General features: G+C 38.6%; 3 protein-coding genes across 4 annotated transcripts in view; all 3 read right to left on the minus strand.

Annotated features, from left to right (window-relative positions):
- cadm4 (cell adhesion molecule 4) overlaps positions 1-329 on the minus strand; it is a 132771-nt gene extending 132442 nt beyond the window's left edge. For both annotated transcript variants that reach the window (XM_079445380.1, XM_079445379.1), the window contains exon 1: positions 74-329. In XM_079445380.1, coding sequence (XP_079301506.1) covers positions 74-146 — 73 coding nt within the window. In that variant the 5' untranslated portion in view covers positions 147-329. The remainder of the gene's footprint in view (positions 1-73) is intronic.
- Positions 330-3667: 3338 nt separating this feature from the next.
- On the minus strand, positions 3668-14776 carry LOC306887662 (vascular endothelial growth factor receptor 3-like). Its single transcript, XM_079445596.1, has 7 exons — positions 14433-14776; positions 13370-13491; positions 11193-11403; positions 10013-10167; positions 8113-8257; positions 4709-4847; positions 3668-4410 (listed from the first exon to the last, which is right to left on the minus strand). The coding sequence occupies exons 1-7, from the start codon at positions 14488-14490 to the stop codon at positions 4323-4325; spliced, it is 918 nt and encodes a 305-aa protein (XP_079301722.1). The 5' UTR covers positions 14491-14776; the 3' UTR covers positions 3668-4322.
- Positions 14777-19717: 4941 nt separating this feature from the next.
- On the minus strand, positions 19718-25795 carry LOC306887663 (uncharacterized protein). Its single transcript, XM_079445597.1, has 3 exons — positions 25571-25795; positions 24836-25070; positions 19718-23123 (listed from the first exon to the last, which is right to left on the minus strand). Exons 1-3 carry the CDS (start codon positions 25589-25591, stop codon positions 21742-21744), a joined length of 1638 nt encoding a protein of 545 aa, XP_079301723.1. The 5' UTR covers positions 25592-25795; the 3' UTR covers positions 19718-21741.
- Between the last annotated feature and the right edge of the window lie 814 nt (positions 25796-26609).

The following is a 26609-nucleotide window of genomic DNA, read 5'->3' on the forward strand; positions in this document are numbered from 1 at the left end:
ATTGAAACATCTGTTCGCGTTCATGGCAAGTTAACTTCCGAAGTGTTTGTGGACTGAATAAATATTGTCTTACCTGTCTGCGAATAGGACAGGAGCAGTAGGAGAGAAAGGGGAGCGCAATACTTCCAAAAAGAAGAAAATGCCATCGTGTGTGTTATTCCGATCTCTCTGTTAATTCCTCCTCCTCTGATAGGAATTAGAATAACATGAGCGCGCAGGCTCTCACCTACGAGTTATGTCTTTTCTCAACTCCAGTGTTAGCTGGAATTGTTGTGTATTACATACTAGTACTCACACACGCACACTCAATCTGATACACTACTCTGAATGAAAGGTGGAAATGTAGTAGGGCCGGTTTTTCTTGGGCTCAGCCACAACCAATCGGATTTGACAATGACCGGCGCACACCCAATCATGGGCGGGGTAAAGAGTATGATATTATAAGACAAATACCCGTTTGTTTTTATCAAAAAAGACAATGTGCTAGACACCGAATTCATAGCTCTAGAACAGCTATTGGAACGAGTCCTAGCCTCCAAATGAACCGCTCTATAACGCGATGAATTACAGTGGCGATCAATAAAGTTTTGAGCGCGGAATATAAATAATCCGAATTTACTGGAAGACTGCGCTTTTTAATAAATCTCTAATTTGTATGTGGAATCCGCAGAGATTAATGACAGATTCACTGACTGGACCAATTCAGAACAAGGCATTTTAATGCAATTCAACTGTGTGACATACGGCGATCATTAGCAACCAAGCTGGCACGAAACCAGCCCGAGCAAACTCACTTCACTGGCGTAATTAAAACCTAAAACAATTCATAGTCAATTCACAGTTGAGTTTATGGCTTGTATTTAGCGACATCGTGTGATGATTTGGAGAATAACAATGAGATTTTCAACAGAGGTTTGAGCATGGTAGTTTCGTATGTGTCAGTCAAATAGAGGAGACTGGAGCTAGTGGTCACGGTTTTAGTCAAGTAAATATTTCTAATGTCTTAATATTACCTACTGTAAAATCTTGAAAACATAAAACGTTTGAACACACTTATAAGTCCAAAAAACACACGTTGACCTTTTTAGGAACGAAAAAAACAGGGTAGCCTAAGTCGTCACATTGAATAGTAGCAAGTATTAAGCACAAAACAATTAAAAAATAATATTGTAAAACATGCCTTAACCTGTTTATGAAAAATGCTTTTGTCTTGACAACTTAATTCATCTTTTTGGTTCAAATCTACCTTCATTAGTCAAACTTGCCTGAAAAAAAAAAAAGAATTTTGATTTGGGAGACGTAATTGACAAAAAATATTTAAGAGGTTTTTGAGCTAAGTTTGAAACCAACATGCTAACCCACTGCTAGACTAATCTTTGTGACAACTGACCTTCATTATATTATCTGAAATACAAGGTTTGAGTCAGATACAAATTACATAAATTTTAACATGACCACATATTTCTGGTAGAAGAAGTCTCAGATGTTAAATTATGAAATAGCAGCAAACTGAAAAATAAAACAATAGGCCTACTGGCTGCATCAAATTATGCTTTGTTTTTGCTGTTCCTATTATAGATTTTGCTCCTTTGTCCAATTATAGTCAATTGTAAGAAACACTTCTAAAAGATTATGGTCACAGCCAAGTTAGAAATCAACAGAGCGTCCCTGTGCAGGATCCAAAACATTTGTTTGCTTTCATTCTTTCCACGTGTAGCGCCGCATGGTTGCCAGAATAGTTTATAATTGGCCAGCACACATTAAACCTTTTGGACTTCTTTGGTCAGAGCATAAACAATTTGAAAACGGAAACATGTATACAAAGGAAACAGCAAGCCATTTAAATGAGAAAATAACCATGACCACAAGCACCTTAGTAGGTGAGAACCTTAAGATGTGAAAAATGATTTTAATATTTATTTATAAATATTAAGTCAGTATTTATAATTCTAAATTGCAACTCATGGCGTTTTGAACTAAAACATTTATGCAGTAAATTAGCAGTTTTTGATGTCCTTGTTTGGGATAATTTCTGAGTAAACAATGGTGGGGGAAATGTTTTTTAGAGGTGTAGGGTTTGTACTACAGCTCTGAAAAACTCCATGAGAACAGTGGACATTTAGAGCTTTTATTATTCAGACCTCTCTTTTATGAAAGTCCATTATCTAGATTCTAGGTTATGTAAATGTGAAATGCGTGACCCTTTGGAGCTTTTCCTGCTGCAGGCCATATACTTTGAAGAGCCCCAAGAGAAAGCAAAATTTAAAACAGATTTTTCTTTTAGGTCCGTAGCCATTTCAAATGTTTGTACTCCAAAGAACTCACCATGCTAATATATCCTCTTGTTCAAGGACTTTATGAATAAGCATTGGAGAGGAAGAGAGATATTGAATAATTTGTGTAATAATATTGTTATATTCCATGGCATGTACCTTCATTAATGAACTGTCATTGTTAAGGCACGCAAAACACAGTTATTAATGGAGGCCTCTGGTCAGCTGTACACTGGTAATAAAACCACACACAATGAAACACTAATATAGCAGACAGAAGAAATGAAATGAGTAGCTATGATAGTGTTTACAGTGATTAACTGCTAAGGTTAAAGCATTGGAGGGTAAAATTAAGAAACAGTTGTGGTTATGTGGTGACTGAATATAGTGCAGGCAATTCTAGCTCATGTTGTTTGTGAAAATGTCAAACCAAGTTAAGCTTGTGGCAGCATGTAAAGATGAGATATCTCACATTCTGAAAAAATACCTCTGGACTGCCTCGAGGCCTTTTTAGGTATGGATTTGTTCTCCTTTTCTTTTGTACTCAAAGAGTTTCCTGACACATTTCTAGTTCTTACCTTTATTATTAGATTGGACAGAAACATAGTTACCACCCATTTAGAAACCAAGGTGAAATACAGGTTCAGAATAAAAAGTAGTATTATTTCATACAGTATGCGCAGTGCTATGGCAGTATTAATGATTGCTGACCTTGAATTTGATTGTCAAGTGACATTCCAATCACTGAAACTATTCATTCAAAAACACTGATTCGTTAAAAAATGCTGTATCAAAAATTGCCCCACCATGCACCCATAGCCTCAGTCACTGGTTCCTACATTGCACATGAATAAGTGTACTTGATAATGTCTACCAAGGTTTCTGACACCTCCAAATATGGCTATCCCCTCAAATAGTGCACTATATATGAGTATAAGTGAGTCACTGAATCATTCATTAGAACGATTCGCTCATCAGTGGTTCATTCAGGTATTGATTTTTGGAAAATAGACAAAGTAGTTGGCAATAAGTTACTCAATACGAACTTCTTGTTTGTTGAGCTGTTGTAGGCTATAAGAACAATATGCAAATCACATGATAGTCCACTCGGGACAAAAGCAGTCATGCTCATGTTTATTGTATATTGTTTAATTGTATTTTGTAAAGGTCAATAAGTCAACTAGCTAATCAGGGATGTGTGTTATGTATCAGAACTCTTGACTAAGAAATTACAGGTATGTTTTAATAGGCTACCTCAGAAGTCTGAAATGGGAAGAGCTTTTTATAAACATTGAATGCCATTTACATAGAGATGAACTCTCTTGAGATTTCTTCAAAGTTGGGCATACATGAATGTCTATCTTAATTAGATCAGTAACAACACTGGAGGGTGATTATGTTGTAAAATTATTTTAATAGCTTTAAATTCAAAGATACAGAAAAATCAAACTTAAAAAGTGCAACAGTTTCAAAGTGCTTCTAGAGTAATTGGTTCAGCATTAGTTTGGATATTATCTACTGTCCTTTCAATTGAAACAGAACATTATATACCCCTATATAAGCAATACCCCGAAAATTTCTACATCTGACTAAATGATCGTACAGCTTGCAGATGGTAGTTTTCCTAAAAAGAAATGTTAATAAGTTTGAAGAAATAAGCCAACCCAAGGCTCGTGGGAAGAAAGAAGCGTTCAATGTCACCTCACAAAAACATCTTTTGAGCATTTCTCAATTTTGCAGGGTTGTTGAATCAATACAGAGAAAATTGCACACCTTTTGTTGAAGAGCACTGCTGCCATCCACACTGGAAAGGATACACAGTAAAACCATAATTTGTCCCGTCTTTGTATACTTTTTCGATTCCCTGCATAGCCAGTCTCCTAATTATATATCTGAATTGAAGACCTTAGAGCATAACAAAATCCATGAGCAAAACTCTCATTAACTCTCTTCCACTGTGAATACCCAATACTCCCTTTTTTCCCACCCATCTTTTTTCTCGTCTTCTTTTCTCTCCTCTCCTCTCCAGTCCTCCATCAATCTCGCTCTTTACACCAGCGGCTGCTTGTCAGAAGCGGTGGAGGGCAGGGACTCCACGCTGGCTCTGTAGATGGGTTTCTTCTGGGAGCGGTCATCACTGAAAGGACGAGAGAAGGAAATACAACAGAGTGAGTGTTTATCAGGCAGAATAAGAAAAGATTTGGGCCTGAGAGAGAACGTGGTTAGTGAGAGTTATTTGCACATAGACTAGCCTGCCTGGACAGCTTTGAGGGGGTGAGAAGATGCAGGGGGAGAGAAGTGGCCATCAGCATCTACTGATGCTTACAGTAATACACAGACGCCACTCCACATGATGGAAGAGGGCTGCAGGTCAAACACCCACATACTGTAAATAATTTCTAGACAACATGACTAGGGTGGTTTGAAGTACTTACATGGGTCCCTTGCTCTTCCTCTGTCTGTCTCGACGGCAGAGGTAAGTGGTCATGGATATCCCAACCACCAGAAGGACCAATCCTGCTCCAGCTATGAGAACAATGAGACCGGTGGTTGTCTCATACCATGCTGCATCGTCTATAAGACAGAGACAATCATTATATGTCAAACTGACTTTAAAAGTTTACAAACACAAAAAATCAAATAAAACCTTATTAAACCACTTTAACTTGATCAACACTTTGGTATTATTTTCTCAATCTTGGGCAGATAATGATCAGCATTAATCAAATTCAACCTTATTTACATCAAGTTCTTACTGTGATTTATCACTTCACGTTAGTCCAAATAAAATAATTGCTAACCTCATAGTCTTCGAATCAAATCAAAATGTAGTAACTTGCTCTTTCTCTGAAATGACTCATTTTCTGCTGACATCAATTTGATTCCATGGCTTGAATTTTTACACTTTGAATATACTTAACAGTGGCTGGTATAAATTTTGTTTCTTCTGACTTAAAAAAATCTCTTATTTCAGAACAAATTAATAAATAGCTCTAGTGTCAAAATGCAGAAAAGTATTGAGTTATCGTAAGACATTAGGGCACAGTTAGGCACAATTATCTGTAAAGCTTCTTTAAAACAACATGGATTGTGAAAAGTGCCCTACCAATAAAATGTAAAAAAAAGTAATTTTTTAAAGCTATAATGCTCAGTTCTAACAGAATGGCATTCAGATATTATCATCCTGACTTAATGAAAAGTGGCTATCCTGTCTCATTAAGGAATATGTCATATTATGGAAGTTAAATGAGGTCAGTGGGGTCCCAAGGTCAATATTACTGTCTTCCACAGGCTTACATATGCCCAAAGCACCACTGTTTAACTCTTAATCACTCCTTGGGGTCTATCTAACCCCAATGGACCTTTCCTTTTATTTTTTAAAAGTGTTCACTTCATCTCAGGGGCATGCGACTCTGTAACGTTTCCTAAATAATCTATCTAAACATGCACAAAAAATCTGGGCTTGATTTGGTTGTTCTAAAGGTGTGTAAAAAAAAAATACCGTTTAAGGTCCTTGGGGTCAGATTGACCCCCCCAGTATAATAGCAAACCCAGTATAAATCTGAAATGTTTTACAATTTTATAAAGTGAAAATGAAATGAAATAATGTAATAAAGGCCTGGATCTAGAGCACAAATGCAAATTAGAACGAACATTCTATCTCATGCGCACACACACAAACACACACACGTTTGTGACTGCAATAGAGTGCATTTTTATAGAAATTGGCATATACAAATCTGGTGAAGACTGGTACTAGAGCACAAATGCAACACGGAACATGCATGTTCACTCATACACGCGCACACACACATAGGTGTCCAGGGCATATTTTAATATTTTTTAACACACACAGACAGAGAGAGAGAGAAATTTCTGCATAAAAACATAATTTGCAAAAGCAGACTATTCAAAAGACAACAAATTCTAACCTATGACAAAAATATTGATTTTTTAAATATTTTAGAATGTTTAAATATATATTCACAAAATATATATCATAAAGAGAATAAGTTGAAACATTTGTTGAGCAATTTCTTTCTTTAACTGTAATTCCTAAAGTTTTTCCTCTAACCTGCAGATGGCAATAATCTATCCATAACACATGGGCCAATATCTTGAAACCTTTTATATTTAATTTAGGTCATCATTTAAGTGATTTTTTCATAATTCATTTTTCATAAGCCAATTTATGGCATAGTTGAGTAATCGTGCAGTAAATAGGTTAAAAAATCCACAAAAACACAGCATAAATGCATAGTTGAGAAGTAAATAAAAAAATGATATATAGTTTATCTAATTAAAAAGTATATTTCCTTATGCAATCTGTCATGAATCGGGTCCATGGACTTTTGCTCGCCACCAGAGGTCACTCCTCCATCACATTGACTCTCACATTGCACAGACTGTTTCACATTTACCCCAGACTACATTTCCCAGCAGTCATTTCACTAATCACACACTCACACCTGAGAATTATCACACAATCACACACATAAACCATGGACTTCCTTCTACAGATCACCGAGTATTGTTCTGCATATAGCACTCTCCTAGTGTGAGCTGCCTTACCGAGCCATTCTGTGTCTCTGTTTAGTTCCAGTATTGTTCTGCGTATAGCACTCTCCTAGTGTTAGCTGCCTTACCGAGCCATTCTGTGTCTCTGTTTAGTTCCAGTATTGTTCTGCATATAGCACTCTCCTAGTGTGAGCTGCCTTACCGAGCCATTCTGTGTCTCTGTTTAGTTCCAGTATTGTTCTGCGTATAGCACTCTCCTAGTGTTAGCTGCCTTACCGAGCCATTCTGTGTCTCTGTTTAGTTCCAGTATTGTTCTGCGTATAGCACTTATCTAGTGTTAGCTGCCTTACCGAGCCATTCTGTGTCTCTGTTTAGTTCCAGTATTGTTCTGCGTATAGCACTCTCCTAGTGTTAGCTGCGATACGGAACCTGTTTCTGATTTTCTGGCCTTTGTTTCCTGGATCTATCGTTGTCTTGCCATTTGGACTCTGTTTGTGCTTCACTTGGACTATTGCTCATGTTTCTAGATTGCCCCTCTTGTCAAGCCCTCTGGTTCGCTGTGGACTGACTCGCGCCTGGTTTGGATTATTCTTGTTTCTCGTCTGTGCCATGCATGTTTGCTGGTGTTTTGACCCTGCCTGTGTTTTGACCAAGTCTCTGTATAATAAAGCTTGCAAATGGATCCACACATCGCCCGTCTCGTTCGCCTTGTTACACAATCGCTCTGTAAAAGTTTGGGGTCTATATGAGCCCAAAGAACTTAAGTGTAAAGTCCATTTGAGGAGTGTTTAAGGTTTAAGCGAATCCATTGGCTCCAAATGTCTTCCTGTTGTATTCAGATCATTTAAAATGAATATTGGATAAATAGTGCCGTTAGTGCCATTAATATCAAATGAAACTTTTAAATCCTATACGCATTATAAGGCAGTATTGGTGTATAAAGGTATAGAGATGTATTATTACTATCATTATTACCCTCACTCTTTCCTCTGTGGAGGTTTTTGATTTAAGATGTATAGGACAATAGTTTGCCGATTCGTTCTCTGTTTACTGTTCTGCTGTATTTTATTTTTTATTCTAGTTTTATGTTTTGTTTTTTGTTTTTCTTTTCATATCAATATTTGTTAACAAATGTGGAAAGCTTTGAATGTAACATTTATATGGTGATGCAATAATATATATTGTAAAGCTTACAACATAAATAAACATCCTGGTTCAAAAAAATAAAATAAAAATAAATCCTATATGCATGCTGTATATAAACAAATCAACTCAAGTTCTTTATTTTAAGCTGCACACGGTCCATTTTTGCTGTACTGACCTGGTAGAACAGTGATGCTGATTGTACGTTTCTTCATGAGGGAATGCACAGTAGGAGACTGAGCCGAACAGGTGAATCTTCCTCCATCCTGTTCACTCACCTTCTCCAACTTCAGCTTATTGGAGGGCAAAAGCCAGTCCTCGCCCTTGATAGAAAACAGACAGGGAAGAAGTTATTGAGAAGTGAAAAGCAAAGCAAGAACTCCATGAGACATCTGACGTAAGAAAGATATGCCAGAATTTTTAATTCTTAAGAAGGGAAGCATGCAAGAAGGTGAATTCCCACTTCTGTATACCTTTTTAAATAAAAACATACAGAACAACAGAAATGAAAAGAAAAAACAAAATCTACTAAAAGTTTCCGAATCCCTGTGCCAGTTACAATAAAAAAATTATAGTGAGCATAAGAGAGTAATAAAGCAAAAACAAAACAACACTGTACAATTCAAGGAAGCAAATGCCTGTGCAAAATCCACTCAGAGCACATCATAACCGTACAAATGCTTTTGGCACTAAAGGAACCTCTGCAGTCTGCCAACAAAGTCCATTTCAATTTAAATGAAAGTGAATTAAGAGGATTCCCAGTCAAGCCAAAGTTCTGGCCAAAGTACCATTGTTTAAGCTAATCTGTTGCCTCCAAATGTCTTCATGTTTCCTCTGCTGGAGTGCAGACACAGCACAGTAAACAGGTAGATGCTATATGTCAGACCGTGCTCTGTCATTTAAGAGAACCTGACTTTTCTGGTTTACTCTTCATAAGAAATTGTTCATAAAAATCCAAAGTGCATATTTGAAACCAAATTGAGTAAGTGAAAATATGTACTTGAACTGTCAGAGAATGACACTGCACATTCATGACGTGTGGTGGAGGACAGACTAATAGACATCCAAATAACAGGAATGAGTAATTCTGCACTTCCATCTCATGAAAATCTATGGTCATTGATCACACACACCATGACATTTGGAGGGAATTTTTTTGAACTGAGAAATGAGAATGCACACGCTTTTTACGTCATGTTCCATGTAAAATCCACGGTTACTCACAGGTCCAAAATGAACAATTTGTCTCATCAGTCCATAGCAAGTGAATAGTTTAACCAGCCTTATATTACCCTATATTATATTATAATATAATTATTAAAAAGTATTTTTGTGCCTATAGCAATGGCAAAAACAATATTGCATAATACAGAAATATACTTTAGTCACTTTGAAACTGCATGTCAGGATTTTGTTCCTTAAAATATATTAATTTTGGTGCCTCAATATGAAATATTTCACGTGTTGCCACATGGTGAAATAAATTTCTAGACTTCCTAGATAAAATGTTGGCAAATTCTCCACTGAGGTGGAAGATGCTTGAGACGTGGCAGATGTTTTCTTTAGCAAACATCTGTTAGGAGACTCATGTGGCTTATTCCTTTGATTTGAATCACATGTGTGAGTTATATCAGTGATTGTACGATTATCGTTCTCACATTCTGCTTAAACTTAAACTTCTACTTTAACCATTACATTAAATAACCAGCCACTAAGAAGTAACTGTCCCCTGATGAGTTTTATATATAAGAATCAGAATTGATTAGAGGAGTTTAGACTGGACTAGACCATACACTGTTCCAGGTTTAGCACATTTCCTGTTCTGTTCTGACTAAATGAGCTGACAACTTTCACAACCTTTTCCCTGGACCTGAGTGAATAAGCTTATTTTCACTTCAACTGCAAGCTGGCCTTCCAGGTCTTTCTCTCAAATGTTTGAGAAACTTGCATGAAAACAGGCAACTGCAATCCCAATACAGCAGTTTTGCAGTAGACAGAGTAATGCATCATGTTTAAAAAAACTGTAAGAAAAATGAAGCAAAAATAGCAGCAAGAGCATTCGATATTAAATCTGTCACCTCTTTAGCCCAGAAGTACTCAGGTGCCTCAGAAGCTGAAGTAGAACATTCCAGCTCCACATCATCTCCTAAGCGTACTTTGAGGTCCTGCACCGAGTTGGAATAACGTGTTAAGTATCCCAAACCAGCCCTGTGCACAGCCACCTCCCGCATATCTGTGAGAGGAAAAAGAGAGAACATTTGAGGATAAAACGGATTAGTCAAAACAGCTCTGCTCCAGGATACATTTGCATAGCATAAAAACAAGAAAGTAGGGCATGGAAATTCATTTCTATGGGGGGAGTTTTCATTGCTCAAAATATAACATATGTACAGTAAATATTTAATATTATATAAGATATACTATATTATACTGTATTCATAAAATATACATGTATATACACCATCAGTCAGTAAAATGTATCAGTTTTTTTTTAAACATTGATAATGATAGAAAAATCTTTCCAAATTAGTATATTAGAATGATTTCTGAAGGATCATGTGACACTAGACTGGAGTAATGACTAAATACATATAATAAAATCTATTAAAATAGGAAAAGGTTATTTTAAATTGTAATAATAAATCACAGTATTACTCTTTATTTAGGGTTTGCTAAATAAATAAAATAGATAAATAAATGCAGCATTGGTGAGCATAAGAGACTTCTTTGAAAAGCATTAAAAATCTTTTTTAAAAACTATTTAAAAACCGCCAAACTTTTAAAGTGTAACTTCTTGGTGACACCGATGGATTATCATAAATGATTATAGTATATTAAGTCCAGGTTCGCTGTAATAATACAATGCGAGCATGGATCATCTTGTCTCCATCTGATTATTCATACTGAACATTTCTGTATCGATCCATCTGTTTTTTCCACTTAGTTTTTCCAATAAATCACCACCGTCAAATCATCTCTGGCCACTGTAAAGCCCCCAATCAATACCAATATTGATTTTGTCATCTTGGGAGATAAAGAGTTTTCTTTGTCCTCTAATCTTTAAATCCCAAATATAAAACTTCCTTGCAACAAAATGTCAGATGCAACTTGCATCACAGTCCACAATGGAAAGATTGAAGCTTCTGGACAATCTAGACACATATGGATCAATTTATGTATATAGCAATCAGTGGTGATTTGCATTGCAGATCGTTAATAGGCCTACTTTTCATGCTGCCCTTGATGTTTCTTACTCACAATGTATGGGGATGGTGAGGGGTTGGGAGGAGTTGTCTGCTGCAGAACTGTCCTCAGTGACGCAGCGGTATGGACCCTCAGAATAGGACTGGATGCTGGGGATGAAGAGGAGCAGTCTGCCATCCTCCCTTCTCACATCCACGTCATACAGAAAACACCGGCGGTAGAAATACTCCTGATCTGACTCGAGCCGGTACCACCACTTCATGTACTGTTGGGAAGAAAAAAATAATAAATATTTCACTCCAGTAGCTTGAATATGATGCTCATTTCACTTCAACTTAATAATTAACAGCAAGTGATTTACTTTGACTAATTTAGTGATGCTTTTTTGTCCTTTTTGGACAAAATTCTTCAAAATATCTATTTTTATAGATATCTAGTTTTTATCTAGTTTTAAATCTATTTGTTTTTTGTTGCGTATCAAATTTGATTCGGCCAAAAGTTATATCAAGTTGTATAAAGTTATATATAAAAGTAAAAACTGAGCTTGTAAATCAATATGATCTATGAACAGTATAACACACTACTTGGATAAAATGCATATAAATATCAGTTTTTACCCTATATTTCCCATATATATGCTTTAGTAAGATGATATTCAAGTGCTTAGTTTTATAAACAATGCTCTATATTTTTATTGTGGTTATTGCTAAACATTTAATACAATGCAATGCCAATTTATAGATATAAACAAACGTTGCTCAAAAGCCTGATTTATCATATTTTACAGTCACATTTCAATATATTTTTCTAAACAATATATGTATGGATGATAATATAAGGCTAAGCTGTTTCAAGCTGTAAGTGGTTATCCAAAAATTATCTTAATAAAAAAATGATTTCACAGCAAAAAGATACTTGCCTGACCAGAAGGGTGACATTGCCTTTTACTTGTTTAAAAAGTCAAATGACATTCACATGACAGAAGGAATGTAGTAGAATGAGTAAAACAGGTTTTTCCATTACTTTTGATCAAGTTGATCATTCAGAGGCCTTCAAAATTTGGTTAGCAAATATAATGGCTTAGGCTTTATGGGTTAAAACATCTTGTTGGTGTAAGGGAGACTTGCCAAATTTGATAAAGTATGTTTCACTTGGAGGAAGTAGACTATTCAAGGCACTGGCACTTGGGTCTCACTAACACAGGTTAATGAGAGATTGCAAAACAAAGCATCTGTCTTTGTGATTGCTGGTATGGAAAACCTGTTTTGCTCGACCGCATTTAGATAGCTGGAAAAGGTGACAAACAGACTCTGCACTGACAGAAGCAGCAGATGCTGTGAATCCTCCAAAGGCCCCTCACTGCCAGATACTAATTAAACCCAGAATAACAGCCCTCAGAAGCTCACTAAGACACACACTGCCTCCTGCTGTTTAAATACAAGTTGCAGTCTTGATCTCCAGACAAAAAAATTCAAAATAATGTTATTGTTCTTTATTTGCCATTTCCCTATAAGACTGTTTACAAAATCATGAGAGCAGTTGTGTGGATATTTGAGAGTAACAGATGGGGTTGTAATTGTAGATCTCTCACTTTCTGTTTATACAGTAATCAGACCTGCAGCACTGCAGAGGACGTGCACAGACAGCAACAATAACCTAAACCCTTCTTTCCCATAAGAAACAAGGTGTCATTCAGTTTCAATCTGCTGTTTTCTCAAGATTCAAGATTTGTATTCGTCACATACACAATTATACCGAGTATAACCAGCAGTGAAATGTAAGTCAGGTCCGCTCCAAGGACAGTGCAATTATATAGAATACCAATATTAAGAAAAAGAAAAGTAGAAAAAATAAAATAATAAAATAAAATAAAATATAAATATAAATGTGCAGGTCAGTATGTTGTTGACTTAAATAGTAATAAAGAGCAATAAAGAGGAATGTGCAAAACAGTTGTACAGGGTATGTAAATAGCAGCAATATGAGGTAGAGAAAAATTCTGAATAGCTTATTGATATAGTGGTATTTACATGGAGTCATGTGATGTTATGACACAGAGTTAGAGTTTAGGAGCCTGATGGCCTGGGGGAAGAAGCTCCGCCTAAGTCTCAGTTTTTGCCATCAGGCTACGGAAGCGCTGTCTTGACATTTACAGACATTTACAGACAAATGCACGTCAAAGCACATTGTGTACCAGATATTTCCTTGCTGTTGTGTGTTAGTGGCCTTACCTTGGAGAACCTCTCAAAGTGCACTGTGCTCACGTTCAACTCGGATTCTGTATCCAAACACTCCAATGTCACATCTTGTCCTTCCAGAATCTGATCAGTTGGACCTTTTACCTCCAAAAAAGCTGAAGAACAGTAAAACAATATAGAAGAATAGTAAGAATAGTAAAACAAAAGAGTACCGAATTTGCTTGTTTTATGGAATAATGCAATTGCATCCAGATTTGTTTAGTATTTAATATGGAAACAGTTTCAATGTCACTCTGGTCTGACAAATCAGTTTATGTATTTATGTAACTATATGTAATATTCTTCTTTCTAAACTTCCTGGTCTGTATCATTTGTTTGCACTCCAACCTTGACAGCAACAGGAACATGAGAGGGCAATTTACATGCCATGTGATGTGCACTGGAGTAAACTAAGGTGAAGCATTGTATAAATACAGAAATACAGGTAATTTTCGTCTTAAAGTCTCACGTGCTATGTTAAAAAAACAAGTCTTATTGTCAGGCATTGTTGAACGAGCTTTTGAACAAAAACTATTTCCTTCAAATGTTGTCTAACTGGATGGGTCAATATTGTGTGCATGGTGAGATGGCAAATTCCTAGTCTTTACTCGATACTAAACATATCTTTTGCGTAATGATGTTTTGGGCTGTGACGACGCAAATGCAATCTGGGGATTATTTCGTTATATTATAACTCTGTAATGTTACACAAACGGACTGCAAAAATCCGCTTGATTCCCCCTGAAGATGTAAACTGTTGGTAGTCCAAACTAATTCAATTTTGAGATGTGCAATTCTGAACCTTTAGATACATTTTGTTTGTACAAAGGTATCCAAGCTTTAGTTTAAACGTCAGTCAGCAATACAAGAATAAGTGAAAAATAATAGGCTACAATAAAATAAAAATAATAAAAACTTTGTAAAATTGTAACATCTCTAGGTATTTAGTATTTTATAGATATACTGACAGATTGAGTTTGGTACATTGTTTCTAGGTTGAAACCGTGAAAGGCGGTAAAAATAATGGTTTTGCGAAGACAAGCAAAATGTTATATACCTGTGGATCTTTGGAGAAAGGTGACCGCCAGGATTGTGATGAGAATATAGCCTTTCATTTTGAAGGATCTTGTCTTCTGCGTTTGAGAGAAACTTCTGCCGAAATGAAGGTTTGTAAACACAATTTATGCGTGCGATAGAAGGTGGAGCCTGCGAGACTTACCCTGCTGTTGTTTCTTTTGTATTTATTACAAAGATGCAACGATGCACTAATATAATGTTACAACGGAATTTATTAGTTTTATATTTGTTCTGTCATATTACGAAAAATACTTAGAGACAACGCTATCTTACGCCGTGATATCAAAACGGATCTAATTCCTCATCCAAATAAACTTATGCGTCACTTGTATCTAGCATAATATATGCTCATCAGGTATTAGAGACTACGGTCAGGCCAGCCTCCACTTTGAAAAACTCGGTCATTAAGCCGTCACGTTATTTTGTGGTGCGCGCATGTACTATCAAAGGAAAAGTGATCTCTGGCATTCATTTATTAAGCCAGTTTCTCTGTCAATAATGAATTAATAAATAAACGAATAAATAAATAAATACATTTTAAATAATACAAATGTTTAAAAAATGGTCTGATGAAATGAAAATGACTTCAAATGTTGAGTAATATTAAATGTAGAATTTCCAAATAATATGAAAATAACTGATGAGAAATAACAAAATAAAAGTATTTCATGAACTTGCATATAACCATATTTATCTGTAAATTCACATAATTATAAAAAGGAAACTCCCTGTTTCCACAAAAAAGTTTCACTTTTGATTAACAGTACACCACTCCAGAATGTCATTTGCCCAATATCAGGACTGGCTGATATTCTATTACAAAATAAAAGCCATATATGACCAGTTTTGTCTTTGATTTTAGGTAGCTCTAAAAAGGAAACTCCCTGTTTCCACAGAACAATTTAAATCCAGATTGACAGTCCACTACCCCAGTGTGTCACTCAGCTAGTTTCAAGACGATCTGATGTTGCATTACATAATAAAATAGTATATTAAAATAGTTATATAAATAAAATAGTATTTTGTCTGTCAATTCTGATTGGTATAAAATGAAACTCCCTGTTTCCACAGACCACTTTCACTTCGGAGTGAGAGTACACCTGCTCAGAGAGTCACTCACACATTGCCAGGACTATTTTATGTATAATTCCAAAATAAAAGCCCCCTAAAAGATCATATTTAAGATGCTTTGTCTACACTCTAAAAACAAAAATGCTGGGTTAAATACAACCCAGTGCTGGATTATTGGACATAACACATGCTTGGTTGTTTTCAACCAACAACTGGGTTAAATATTTAACCCAACGTTCTGGGCAGTAACCCAATCGCTGGATTCGTCCATATTTTACCCAGCGCTGGGTTATATTTAACCCAGCATTTTTTAGTGTATCTATTTGGATTGGTTTAAAAAGGAAACTCCCTGTTTCCACAGACCACTTTCACTTCAGATAACCAGTACACCTCCTCAGTGTCGCTCCCACTATGTCAGGATTATCTGGTGCAATATTACAAGTTGAATTCCTTCAAAAACTCATAAAATGTTTTGTATAACAGTTTAGATTTGTATAAAATGGAAACTCTGTTTCCCCAAACCATTTTAACTTCAGACTGATTGTACATCACCACAGAATATCACTCGCACGATCAGGACTTTCTAATGATTCAGATAAGTAGAAAAGAGTACCTCCTTGTTTGCACACACTACATTCACATCAGATTGATAGTATGCCTTCTCATAGTATCATTTACACTACTTTAGGACTTTGTAGACAAAACAGCATATATAAAAGTTTTGGCGGGCTCTTATTTTGGAATTCAACATCAGACAGTCCTGAAATGGTGTAAGTGACAATGTGAGAAAGTGTACTGTTAATCTGAGGGGAAACTAGTCTGTGGAAATCAAAAGTTTCTTTTTTATACCAATCTGAAATCACAGACAAAACCAAATTTATTACATTTTTTGGAAGGCTTTCATTTTGGAATTACACGTCATATAGTCCTGAAATTGCATAAGTGACATTCTGGGGTGGTGTCCTATCAATCTGAAGTGAAAACATTCTATGGAAACAGGGACTTTTCTTTTTAGAGCTATCTGAAAATATGGGAAATACAGGTTATAGGCAAGTTTTTGGAAGTTTTATTTTGAAATGCAATATCAGACCGTCCTGGCATTGGCCTAGTGACACCATGCTCTCGCCACACAGAGAGGTTTCTCCTGTCCTCTTTTCTCAGCCTGACCAGCATCCCTCTGCTAGGAATGCGTGAGCTTCACTCTGCTAGCGCAAGCGATCTGGTCTCGTTTGGGGGGAGTGATGAAGAGCTGAATGATGAAAGCATGTCATTCGCAGCTTCGGCTGCAGAGGAGCTGTCGGAGCTGTCGCCTTCGTCCGCTCCCAGCAACGCCAAGGCAGGGATGGATGCAGAACTTCTCTGCATCCTCTCGAAAGCAGTGGAAGAGCTGGGTCTGGAGTGGTCTCCACCAGAAGAGCCATCTCGCAGCCGTCTGGATGAATGGTTCCTGCCGGGGCGCCGTCAGGCCCCTCGTCAGCGATCGTTGCGTTCTTCCCTGAAGTTCATGATGAGCTCACAAGATCATGGCACTCCCCCTACTCCGCTCGCCTCCGTACTTCCACTTCATCCGTCCTCACCATGGTCGATGGTGCTGAAGAAAAAGGGTGTGAGAAGATGTGAAGTGACATTCAGCCAAGTATGGTGACCCATACTCGGAATTCGTGCTCTGCATTTAACCCATCCAACGTGCACACACACAGCAGTGAACACACACACACCGTGAACATACACCGTGAACAAATGGGCAGCCATTTTATGCTGCAGCGCCCGGGGAGCAGTTGGGGGTTCGGTGCCTTGCTCAAGGGCACCTCAGTCGTGGTATTGAGGGTGGAGAGCGTGCTGTACATTCACTCCCCCCACCTACAATTCCTGCCGGCCGGAGACTCGAACCCGCAACCTTCGGATTACAAGTCCGACTCTCTAACCATTAGGCCACGACTTCCCCTAAGATGGCTCCTCTAGATGAATAAGTGGCAGTGTACCCACTTTGGCTGGACAGGCGGCTTCGGCACTACACTCTATGGCGGTCCTCCAGGTCTTTCAGGCCAAACTCCTCTCTTCCATGGACGATTCTGAGCCTGATCCTGCGACTCTCAAGGAGCTGAGAAGTGCTACAGATCTGGCACTGCGCGCCACCAAGACCACCGCCCAGGCAATCGGGAGGTCCATGGCCAGCCTAGTGGTGCTCGAGCGCCACCTGTGGCTCATGCTGACGGAGATCAAGGACGCAGACAAAGTCCCTTCCTTGATGCACTGATTTCTCCCAGTGGCCTCTTTGGACCGGCGGTCGAAGTGTTTGCTGAACGTTTCTCGTAGGCACAGAACTTGTCCCAGGCCATGCGACACTTCCTGCCCAAGTGCTCCAGCACCATAGCTGCTTCCAGTCGCCCTAAGCCTATGCCAACTCAGCAGCCAGCGAAGCCTGCCGCCCCCTCTGCTCAACCTGCCAAGACGCAGCAGACGCGAGGGAGATTCCGTTCAGCCAGACGCCACCGCTTTCCTAAGCGTCAGGGCCCCCGACCTAGGATACCGTTGGACCCAGCGCCTCTGGCGTCTTCCTGATCTGCAGAACAGGAAGAGGAGGGGGCCAAGTCCCGCCACGGCCGGACCACCCCCCCAAACAGCCTCTTATCAACCCGCTCAGCACCGGGTGCGGAGGGAGATGTGTTTGTTGTGAATATAGGGCCCGTACAAGCACCCAAGCAACTACCCGCTGTTATAGTGGGAAAAATAAAACACAAACTTTCTCAAAAACAGAGCAAACTTCCTCTTACATGTCTCACGAGTGCCCTGCCCCCGTACAGCCAGACACTCGAGTTTATCCAACCCCTCGCCACGTGGGCCAAGGCCTGGCAGGCCATCCCCGAAGTGTCAGAGTGGGTTATGGGGATAATAAAACAAGGTTATTCACTCCAATTCGCTCGAAGATCCCTGCATACTGCATACTGAAAAAGTTTGAAATCTTAAATACATTTAAAACTGTTTATTGTAACCTACCTAATTTGTTATGACATCATTAAAGTCATTTTTAAAGTCCTTTTACCTTACCATTCTTTCATTTCAAAACAAACTCAATGAGGGGTCATCACAACCGCAGCTGCTGGGTCTGGTGTTGCTGAGAGTCTAGACCTATATAATTTTTTAACTTTATAGTCTCATTTTATTGAGTTGTTGATATAAACATTTGATAGTTTGCATATAATTTATATATATGCAACCCAGTGCAAAAGTTCTTTGGAATTATTTGGAACAGCAAAAGGTCATGTTAGGCTAATACATTTTTTTAAAAGAAACACTTTACATGCATGTAAATAGTTCTGGAGAGAATATTATCTTCTCTTACCAGCCAAAAAAACAAAAAAACCTTGACCCAGGTCACTAGATGGAAGAGAAATAATAAACATGCAGGATAGAATGTACTTAGTAATATGCCATTAAATAATACATAGCCTTGTAAATTTGAAGAGGGCAGAACAGTAGCTAGGGAGCAATGAAAATTCCCTAGTCTAAAGTTCATTGACTTTACAGTAATTTCAGACAGTCACAGGTGACTGTAAGTGACTCAGCAAAGGTGAATTCTTCAGGAAGTGCAAGCGGCTAGTTGTAGTTTTGAGAAATATCCGTAGGAGGCTACTTGCTTGTTTGTTGTAGTGTAAGCGTCATGTTTCATATTGAGCATATGTAACCCCAAGACATGGTTCAAGGATTCTGGTCTGAAATGTATCACAAATGTTACAGTTACAAAATGAATCAACAAAACAGAATAATAATTAAACCAGATTGGTATCACTTCAGTCACAAACTTTTTAAACTCTTAAAGTGAAAGTGACAGTGAAAGTGACGTGAGATACAGCCAAGTATGGTGACCCATACTCGGAATTCGTGCTCTGCATTTAACCCATCCAAAGTGCACACACACAGCAGTGAACACACACACACACCGTGAACACACACACCCGGAGCAGTGGGCAGCCATTTATGCTGCGGCGCCCGGGGAGCAGTTGGGGGTTCGGTGCCTTGCTCAAGGGCACCTCAGTCGTGGTATTGAGGGTGGAGAGAGCGCTGGATATTCACTCCCCTCACCTACAATTCCTGCCGGCCGGAGACTCGAACCCGCAACCTTTGGGTTACGAGTCCGACTCTCTAACCATTAGGCCACGACTTCCCCTTCCCCTTAACATGTAAACTTCAAATGAGGTACATCAACATTTATTTCTGCTGATACATGTGTACACAATAGAGATATATTGTAGACGAGCTAAACGTACAGATGTACAAAAAGTATCTGATGCTCTGTGTTGAGAGGTCATTGACTCCTATAACTGGCCAACAACATTTGCAATACTGCATAAGAAGGGTTCACATATCAACAGTGTAATGCTAAAGATACAAAATGGGCACAAAAAAAATGGACTATTTGCCCTGACAGTTTTGCCTAACTTTAATTCTAAGTAATAATACAGAGGTACTTACAGATATCTTTAACAACAAACCTTTGGCCAGTTGTAAAAATGGCTGCCCCTTACTCCATGCAGTCTTGTGTATTGTCAGTCCCTGCAGACGCCACAAATACAGTAAGCAACACCTGGCAGGTACATCAAATATGCTAATAATGTCACAGTATTTATCCCCACACAAGCAGCTGAATTGACTTTAAATACAGTACGAGCGTAGTTTAATTTAAAACTGCACTAATTCTACAACCACACTCGCATGTGTGACAAATAATCTCAATTTGATTTTAAAATTTTAAAGTCAGAATCTAAAGTTTTTGTCTTATTTTGCATGTGCTTTTCAAGATTCCCATTAAGAAAGGCACTGCTACTTCAGCAGAAAACTGTGCTCTATCAATTTCAGGCTTAAAACCTTGCATTTACCCTACGAAAGCAATCACAACCATTCAACCATTCTCCAAACCACTTATCCTCTATAGGGTTGTGGGGATACTCGGGCCTATCCCAACATCTTGGGCCACAGGTTATGGAAACACCCCAGACAGATGGCCAATCCACCACACAGACACACATTCAGACAATTTAGCTTCTCCAATTAACCCATGGATTGTGGTGGAAATCAGAGCACCAAGAGTTATCTCACGGCAACACAGGGAGAACATGCAAACTCCTCAGAAAGGGCCAGGGCTCAATCTGGGGACTTTCATGCTGTGAGGTGACAATGCTGACCTCTGAACCACCGTGCCGCCTTCCAATCAGCACCTTTTCTTAATAATCCAGTTCATTATCAAAACAGCATTAGAAGTTTGTTAAACTAAAAGGAAATAGAATAAGCTTAAAAAACAACTTGCAAAGCGGCAAAATACTTTCACATACATACGTGTAAGTGCTAAAATGTAAAATAAAGTACTTTTCCACTATCAGGCTGCATGGTTGTAAGCAATACTAGTTGTGGTATAATTCGCATTAAGTACAAATACAAACCATTCCATTTTTGGATTTATGGGGACATCTAGCTAACCGTCCTCAGGCCAGGAGAATCATGCTGGTAGAACGACTTTGGTGACATGGAGACTCATGAGCTTTGTAAATTGAGCCTTCTTCTCTTTGCTTTCTGGTAAACTTTGGGCCCGATGGTGGAAAAACTAGTGCAGGTTTGGAAACAAATATGCACAAATACCTTAATACTGATACCTGCAAATCTACTTATTTAAAGTTCAAGGTGCGGTTTCACAATATAAGTTGTCACAATTTTAATTTTTAGAGGCACAAATCACAGGCAAAAGAAACTTACATGACCAAAACAAGAATGTTAGGTCTGATATCACACACCACCATTTCTGGGTCCAAACACTCGATCAGATTCCAAAGCAAAAAACAAATGGTGGTAATACTCAGCACACTCTGAGTGTGCTGTAATACTAACAAAAAATCATGATCCTAACCATTATCTCCATACCGAAATCTCAAATGGCTAGACAGTGATTCATTCTTTATAAATCATTAAAATACTGGTGTCCAGGACACCATGCGGCTGGAGACAGTAGTGTAAACTGCAAGTTTAGCTTAAATGTGTGATTATAAATGAGATGGCATTCTCAGATGGACACAAACAATATGTCTTACGTCATGACTTAACAGTGTGATAATATCAGCAAGCTTCAAAGGGGCTCAACATCTGCCTTAATACATTACATATTAAAGCTGCTTTTATCTTCCCTCTCTTTTGAAATACATGGAGTCAGAAATTTTGTTGTTTTTTGTCTAATCTATAGTTTTGTCAGAGCTGCTCTCTTCCTTTTCTCTCTCTTCCTTAGAGTAGTGTTGCAGTGTCTGGTGTCTGTTTCTAGATGGAGCATCTGGAAAACGCTGACCACAGTCCTCGCAAGTATACGGAAGGGCCTCTTTGTCCCTATCCCCTCTTAACTGCTCTTCACTAGGCGGACTTCTCTCTTCCATTTCCTGGAGATGGATCTGGTTGAGACCGGAGGCTTGAATTCTATGGAAGTCTGCAACTGAGGATGACGCAGAAGCAGCCAGACTAGGCCTTCCCACAGAGTTGGGCTCCGTCACGATCCCATGAACCGTGCGGTGATGAAAGCGAATACCGGAACGGTTTGAAAAGCTCTTCCCACAGAGGCCGCACACGAAAGGCCTCTCGCCAGTGTGGATGCGAGTGTGGATCTTCAGAGCCCCGGACTGAGTAAAGCACTTCCCACACTGACCACAGCGGTACGGTTTCTCCCCTGTGTGAATTCGCTGATGCGCTCTCACCCCAGCTAAGTGAGGGAAACCCCTTCCGCAATAAGTGCAGGTGTATGGTCTTTCTCCGGTGTGAATTCGGCGGTGAATCTTAAGTGCCCCAGACTGGCTAAAGCTCTTGCCGCAGTCGGAGCAACTGTATGGACGGGCGCCTGTGTGCACGTTGAGGTGGATGCGCAGATTGCTGTGTGAGTTGAACGCACGCCCGCACTCGGCACACAAGAAGCCGCTGGCTTTGGATGCATGCTGGGTTCGCTGGTGCTGCAGCAGTTGCGACGGCCGGGGGAAAGAGGCATTGCAGTGCATGCATGGGAGATGCTGCAAGCCCTCCTGTTGTGGTTGGCCCTGCTGATGACGCAGGAGCTGGGCACAGGTGGGGAAGGTGTGCTGGCAGGACAGGCAAGGGAAGGATGGGAGCGTACATGACGTGCAGGTGGCGAGCGGGCAGTGATGGTGGTGGTGATGATAGTGGTGGTGGGCAATGTGTGCCTCTGAGTCCTTTTGTTGGTGCAGAAGTTGGCTATAGGTTTGAAATTCACGGTGGCAGCACAGACACGGAAAGGCCTGAACTGGTGGGGACTCGGGATTTGCCTGAGGGATTGGGCTGTGGGTGCTAGTGCCTTTGTCCTCTTGTTGGGGGTGAGCAGATGTGCTGCTGGGCTCGGTGTTTTCCTCTTCCAGAGAGAGTCCCAAACCTAGACACAAGCCTAGGCCGACAGGGGCAACGCTGGGCTCTTTGGTCTGCTGCGGTGGGGTGGATTGTGGGGACGAAGGTGGTTGGATCTGTGAGGCTGTGCTGGTTCTGTGTTTTAAGGTGTGAACTGAGGAACTAGAAGGAGATGAGGACAGAGGGCAGCCAGGACATGTGCAGACACGGTGGTGAGCTACAAAAGATATAAATCAATGAAGCAGTGAGTAAAAGATGGATAAACATGATAAAACTTAATATTAAACTATTTCCTGGCAAGGTTGGAAACCGAGAACCGGTTGTTATTCAGAAGAACATGTACTTTAGTATATGCACTGGTTGTTCATATAACAAGTACTTAAAGATACATATTATGAGCTTTGTCACATTAAGTGGCATTTTATGAAAACCGATGAAAAATATTATTTAAATGATTTTAGTATTTTTATTTATTATAAGGATCTTTGGAATATTTGATTCCATTTAACTTTTTCCATTTAACACAGACTTTTACATTAACTGTTCCCTCCTGGTGGAATGACCTGCCCAACTCAATCAGAGCAGCTGATTCCTTAGTCATCTTCAAGAAACAGCTAAAAACACCTCACTTCCATCTTTATTTGACCCTCTAACTCTAGCACTCTCTATTTTAATTCTATTTTATCTAATTTATTTATTTTAAAAAAACACACTTTACGCTTTACGCTTTACGACTGTTTTCTAACTGATTGTTTTCCTCTAACACTATAGCTTTCTCTATTCTTTTTCTATTCTATCTATTTGTTTTCTTTTTATTTATTACATAATTAACAAAGAAAAACTTGCTACGTGTACTGCGTTAGGCTAACTGAGACTTGTCATAGCACTTACATATTATTGCTCTTTTGTTGATTTTGATTCCTTCCATTGTCCTCATTTGTAAGACACTTTGGATAAAAGCATCTGCTAAATGCCTAACCCTAACATGTAAATGTGAATTTAGCTGGGTTAAACCATCAAATATTTCTAAATAATGACTGTTGTTACTGTATAACTGACTGCTCATCTATTTCCTTAAAACCTATGTTTCATATCAAATACTCAGGTTCTTTATCACCCTGTCTGGGTTTATTTTGTGATAATAGCCTGATGGTTCATATTATTATTATTATATCTTCCATAATATATAGTTAGGACACATAACTAGATTGCATATAGAGTATCTGATCTGCATTAGAAAGCCTGTGAACTCAACTTTTGCAGCAAGACTAATTTATTAAAGTATTTTAATATGTATTAAATGCATTTTTATTTGCTGTATCTCTGTTCTGTTGAAAGCTAAAATGATTGCATCAATTAGCAACAGGCTGCTGAGGCCAGTTAATGTAATAAATAAATGCCTCTGAAGTACTAAAAGAATTGGAGCTGTTACTCGGAATCAATAAATTCTGCATGTTTCCCAATCCTTCTGCATGAGAAAGTGTATTTATAACACAGCGGAACAGTACTCTTATGGCTCGTTTCCACTGAGCGGTACGGTTCAGTACAATACGGTACGGTACGCAATTATTTCCGTTTCCAGAGTCAGAAATTGTGAATGAGACCAAAACAGCGAACTGTACTGTACCAATAATGTAATGGCTATTACAATGTAATGGCATTATTATTATTATTTTACTATTATTATTATTATGTAATGACTATTATTGTTCATTAAAACTGACATTTAACAAAAAGAGGTAGAGTTGTGCTTATTGTTGCACTTTATTGTCGATCGCTACTTTCCGGCATACACCACGCCTATCAAGTATGGGTACTGTTGGCAGTGGAAAAGGATCAGGATGTTCCGTTCCGAATCGTACCGTACTGTACTGGCCCGTACTGCTCGGTGGAAACGAGCCATTACAGTCTATTGTAATATTTACTCACCATGACTTTCATGATCTCTGGGTTCCCTTTCCCTTTCCTGCAGACCAAACCGAACAGCATTTTTCACCTGGCTCTGTCTGGAAGGGGTAGACTGGGGAGGATGAGAGACTTTGGGCCAAGCAGAACTCGGTGTCTCAGTACGTTGCTCTCTCAGTGCATGACCAGTGACTGAAGCATTTGCAGCCATAAGGTCACCAATAAAATTATGCATATCCAGCCATGAGAATGGACCAGCCTGCATTAAATAATATTCATATTAAATAAATAATATTGGTTGAACATACTGTATTATAATTTTATATAAGATAAAATAGTGTGTGTGTGTGTGTGTGTGTGTGTGTGTATATGTATATATATAATACCATGTTTAAATAGATGTCACATTGCTGCATATGCACATTTCTTTGCACTGAATGAAAGTAAATAAATATAGCCTTAAAGCAATAGAATGACGGGGTTCATAGAATAAATCGCATCATGGGAAAATGACACCTTTAGGTACGCGTAACAAGATGCAATACAAGCGTTAAGCGTACGATATCAAGCGATACATTGTACTAAGTTACAAAACATTTCCATCGATCCGTATCGCTGTGCTGTTAAATACAGGCACGCCAGTAAAATGCTTCCGTCTGCGTTTTTGTCGCCTTTGGTAGGCTATTTCTTCAAGCCATGAAACACATTACACGCCCCTTTTAAGTCTACTTCCTCGTGTTTATTTTGGCATGTACTCACTGCGAGTCTGTCTTTGTCCATCTTGAGCACCCTTACATAATCGAGTGTGCAACTGTATTAATGCACATTTATGATTAATGTAAGGTTGGGAGTTTCTGTCATTTGGTAAACCGAGAACCGCGGGTTGATTGTTGTCTGTTGACTTTACTGCCCCACTTCTTTTACAGTCTTGCGGCTGCTCATAACGCCATTTTCCCCATCGACAGCAGTGTATTTCCGGGATATGAATCATGTGACTACATTCCTAATTTCTATATACCCACATTCTGTACATACAGTCATGTACCATGTACCATAACAACCGTCTGCCTACCATGTGTGTGTGTGTGTGTGGAACAGAACTGTCCAAAAACAATACAAAATATTTCCAGATGTGTCACAAATGGTACAGAGGTGACAGACTGACAGATATATCTTCTGTCATGTCTCTGTCTGACTATTACTGTCATGGTTGCTAAACTTTGCCAGTAAATTATGATGTAACAACTGTAATAGACTGAATTATGATGCAATTCATCGAGTGAATCAGTCATTATATAATTACTGTAGTAGTTTGTATATAGGAATTAATATATAGTGATAGATGCCCCTTTTTTACATTCAAAGAAAGAAAGAAAGAAAGACAGAACGAAAGAAAGATAGAACAAGAGCAACATTTGAGGCTGAATCTGGGCTCTAACTGCTCACTGGAAATCGATTAAGTCTAGGTTAGTAGGAAATATAATATATAAAAATATAAAGAAGGTAGCCTAAATAATATTGTATCTAGCATGTGGTCATGAACAAGATTATGTTGTTCATGTTCTTCTGCATATTCTACAGTATCTGTGTTTCTGTTGAGCATATGATCAGTTAAAACACTGAATTAGAACATCATTACTTTAAGTTCATATTTACTGAAAAAACTTGTTTTCTGACTTTCTGTATGAATGCATAAATATCCAACAGTGAATCCGAATCTCAGCTTAGTTGGTTCGTTTGTTTATTTATTTATTTAATAATTTTATAAAATTATAAAATTTCATTTGTTGTTGATATA

Source organism: Barbus barbus (genome assembly GCF_936440315.1).
Source record: "Barbus barbus genome assembly, chromosome: 21".
NCBI lineage: Eukaryota > Metazoa > Chordata > Actinopteri > Cypriniformes > Cyprinidae > Barbus > Barbus barbus.

Excerpts from the sequence above, each read along its gene's own strand:
- LOC306887662 (XM_079445596.1), bottom strand. The coding sequence starts at position 14,490 with ATGAAAGGCTATATTCTCATCACAATCCTGGCGGTCACCTTTCTCCAA. Across the intron at positions 11,404-13,369 it reads ACTTTGAGAGGTTCTCCAAG|TACATGAAGTGGTGGTACCG; the intron begins GTAAGGCCACTA and ends TCTTCCCAACAG. Across the intron at positions 4,411-4,708 it reads AGGAAGAGCAAGGGACCCAT|TGATGACCGCTCCCAGAAGA; the intron begins GTAAGTACTTCA and ends TCGTCCTTTCAG.
- LOC306887663 (XM_079445597.1), bottom strand. The coding sequence starts at position 25,591 with ATGGACAAAGACAGACTCGCA. Across the intron at positions 25,071-25,570 it reads TGGACAAAGACAGACTCGCA|GCTGGTCCATTCTCATGGCT; the intron begins GTGAGTACATGC and ends TATTTAATGCAG. Across the intron at positions 23,124-24,835 it reads CAGAGATCATGAAAGTCATG|CTCACCACCGTGTCTGCACA; the intron begins GTGAGTAAATAT and ends TATCTTTTGTAG.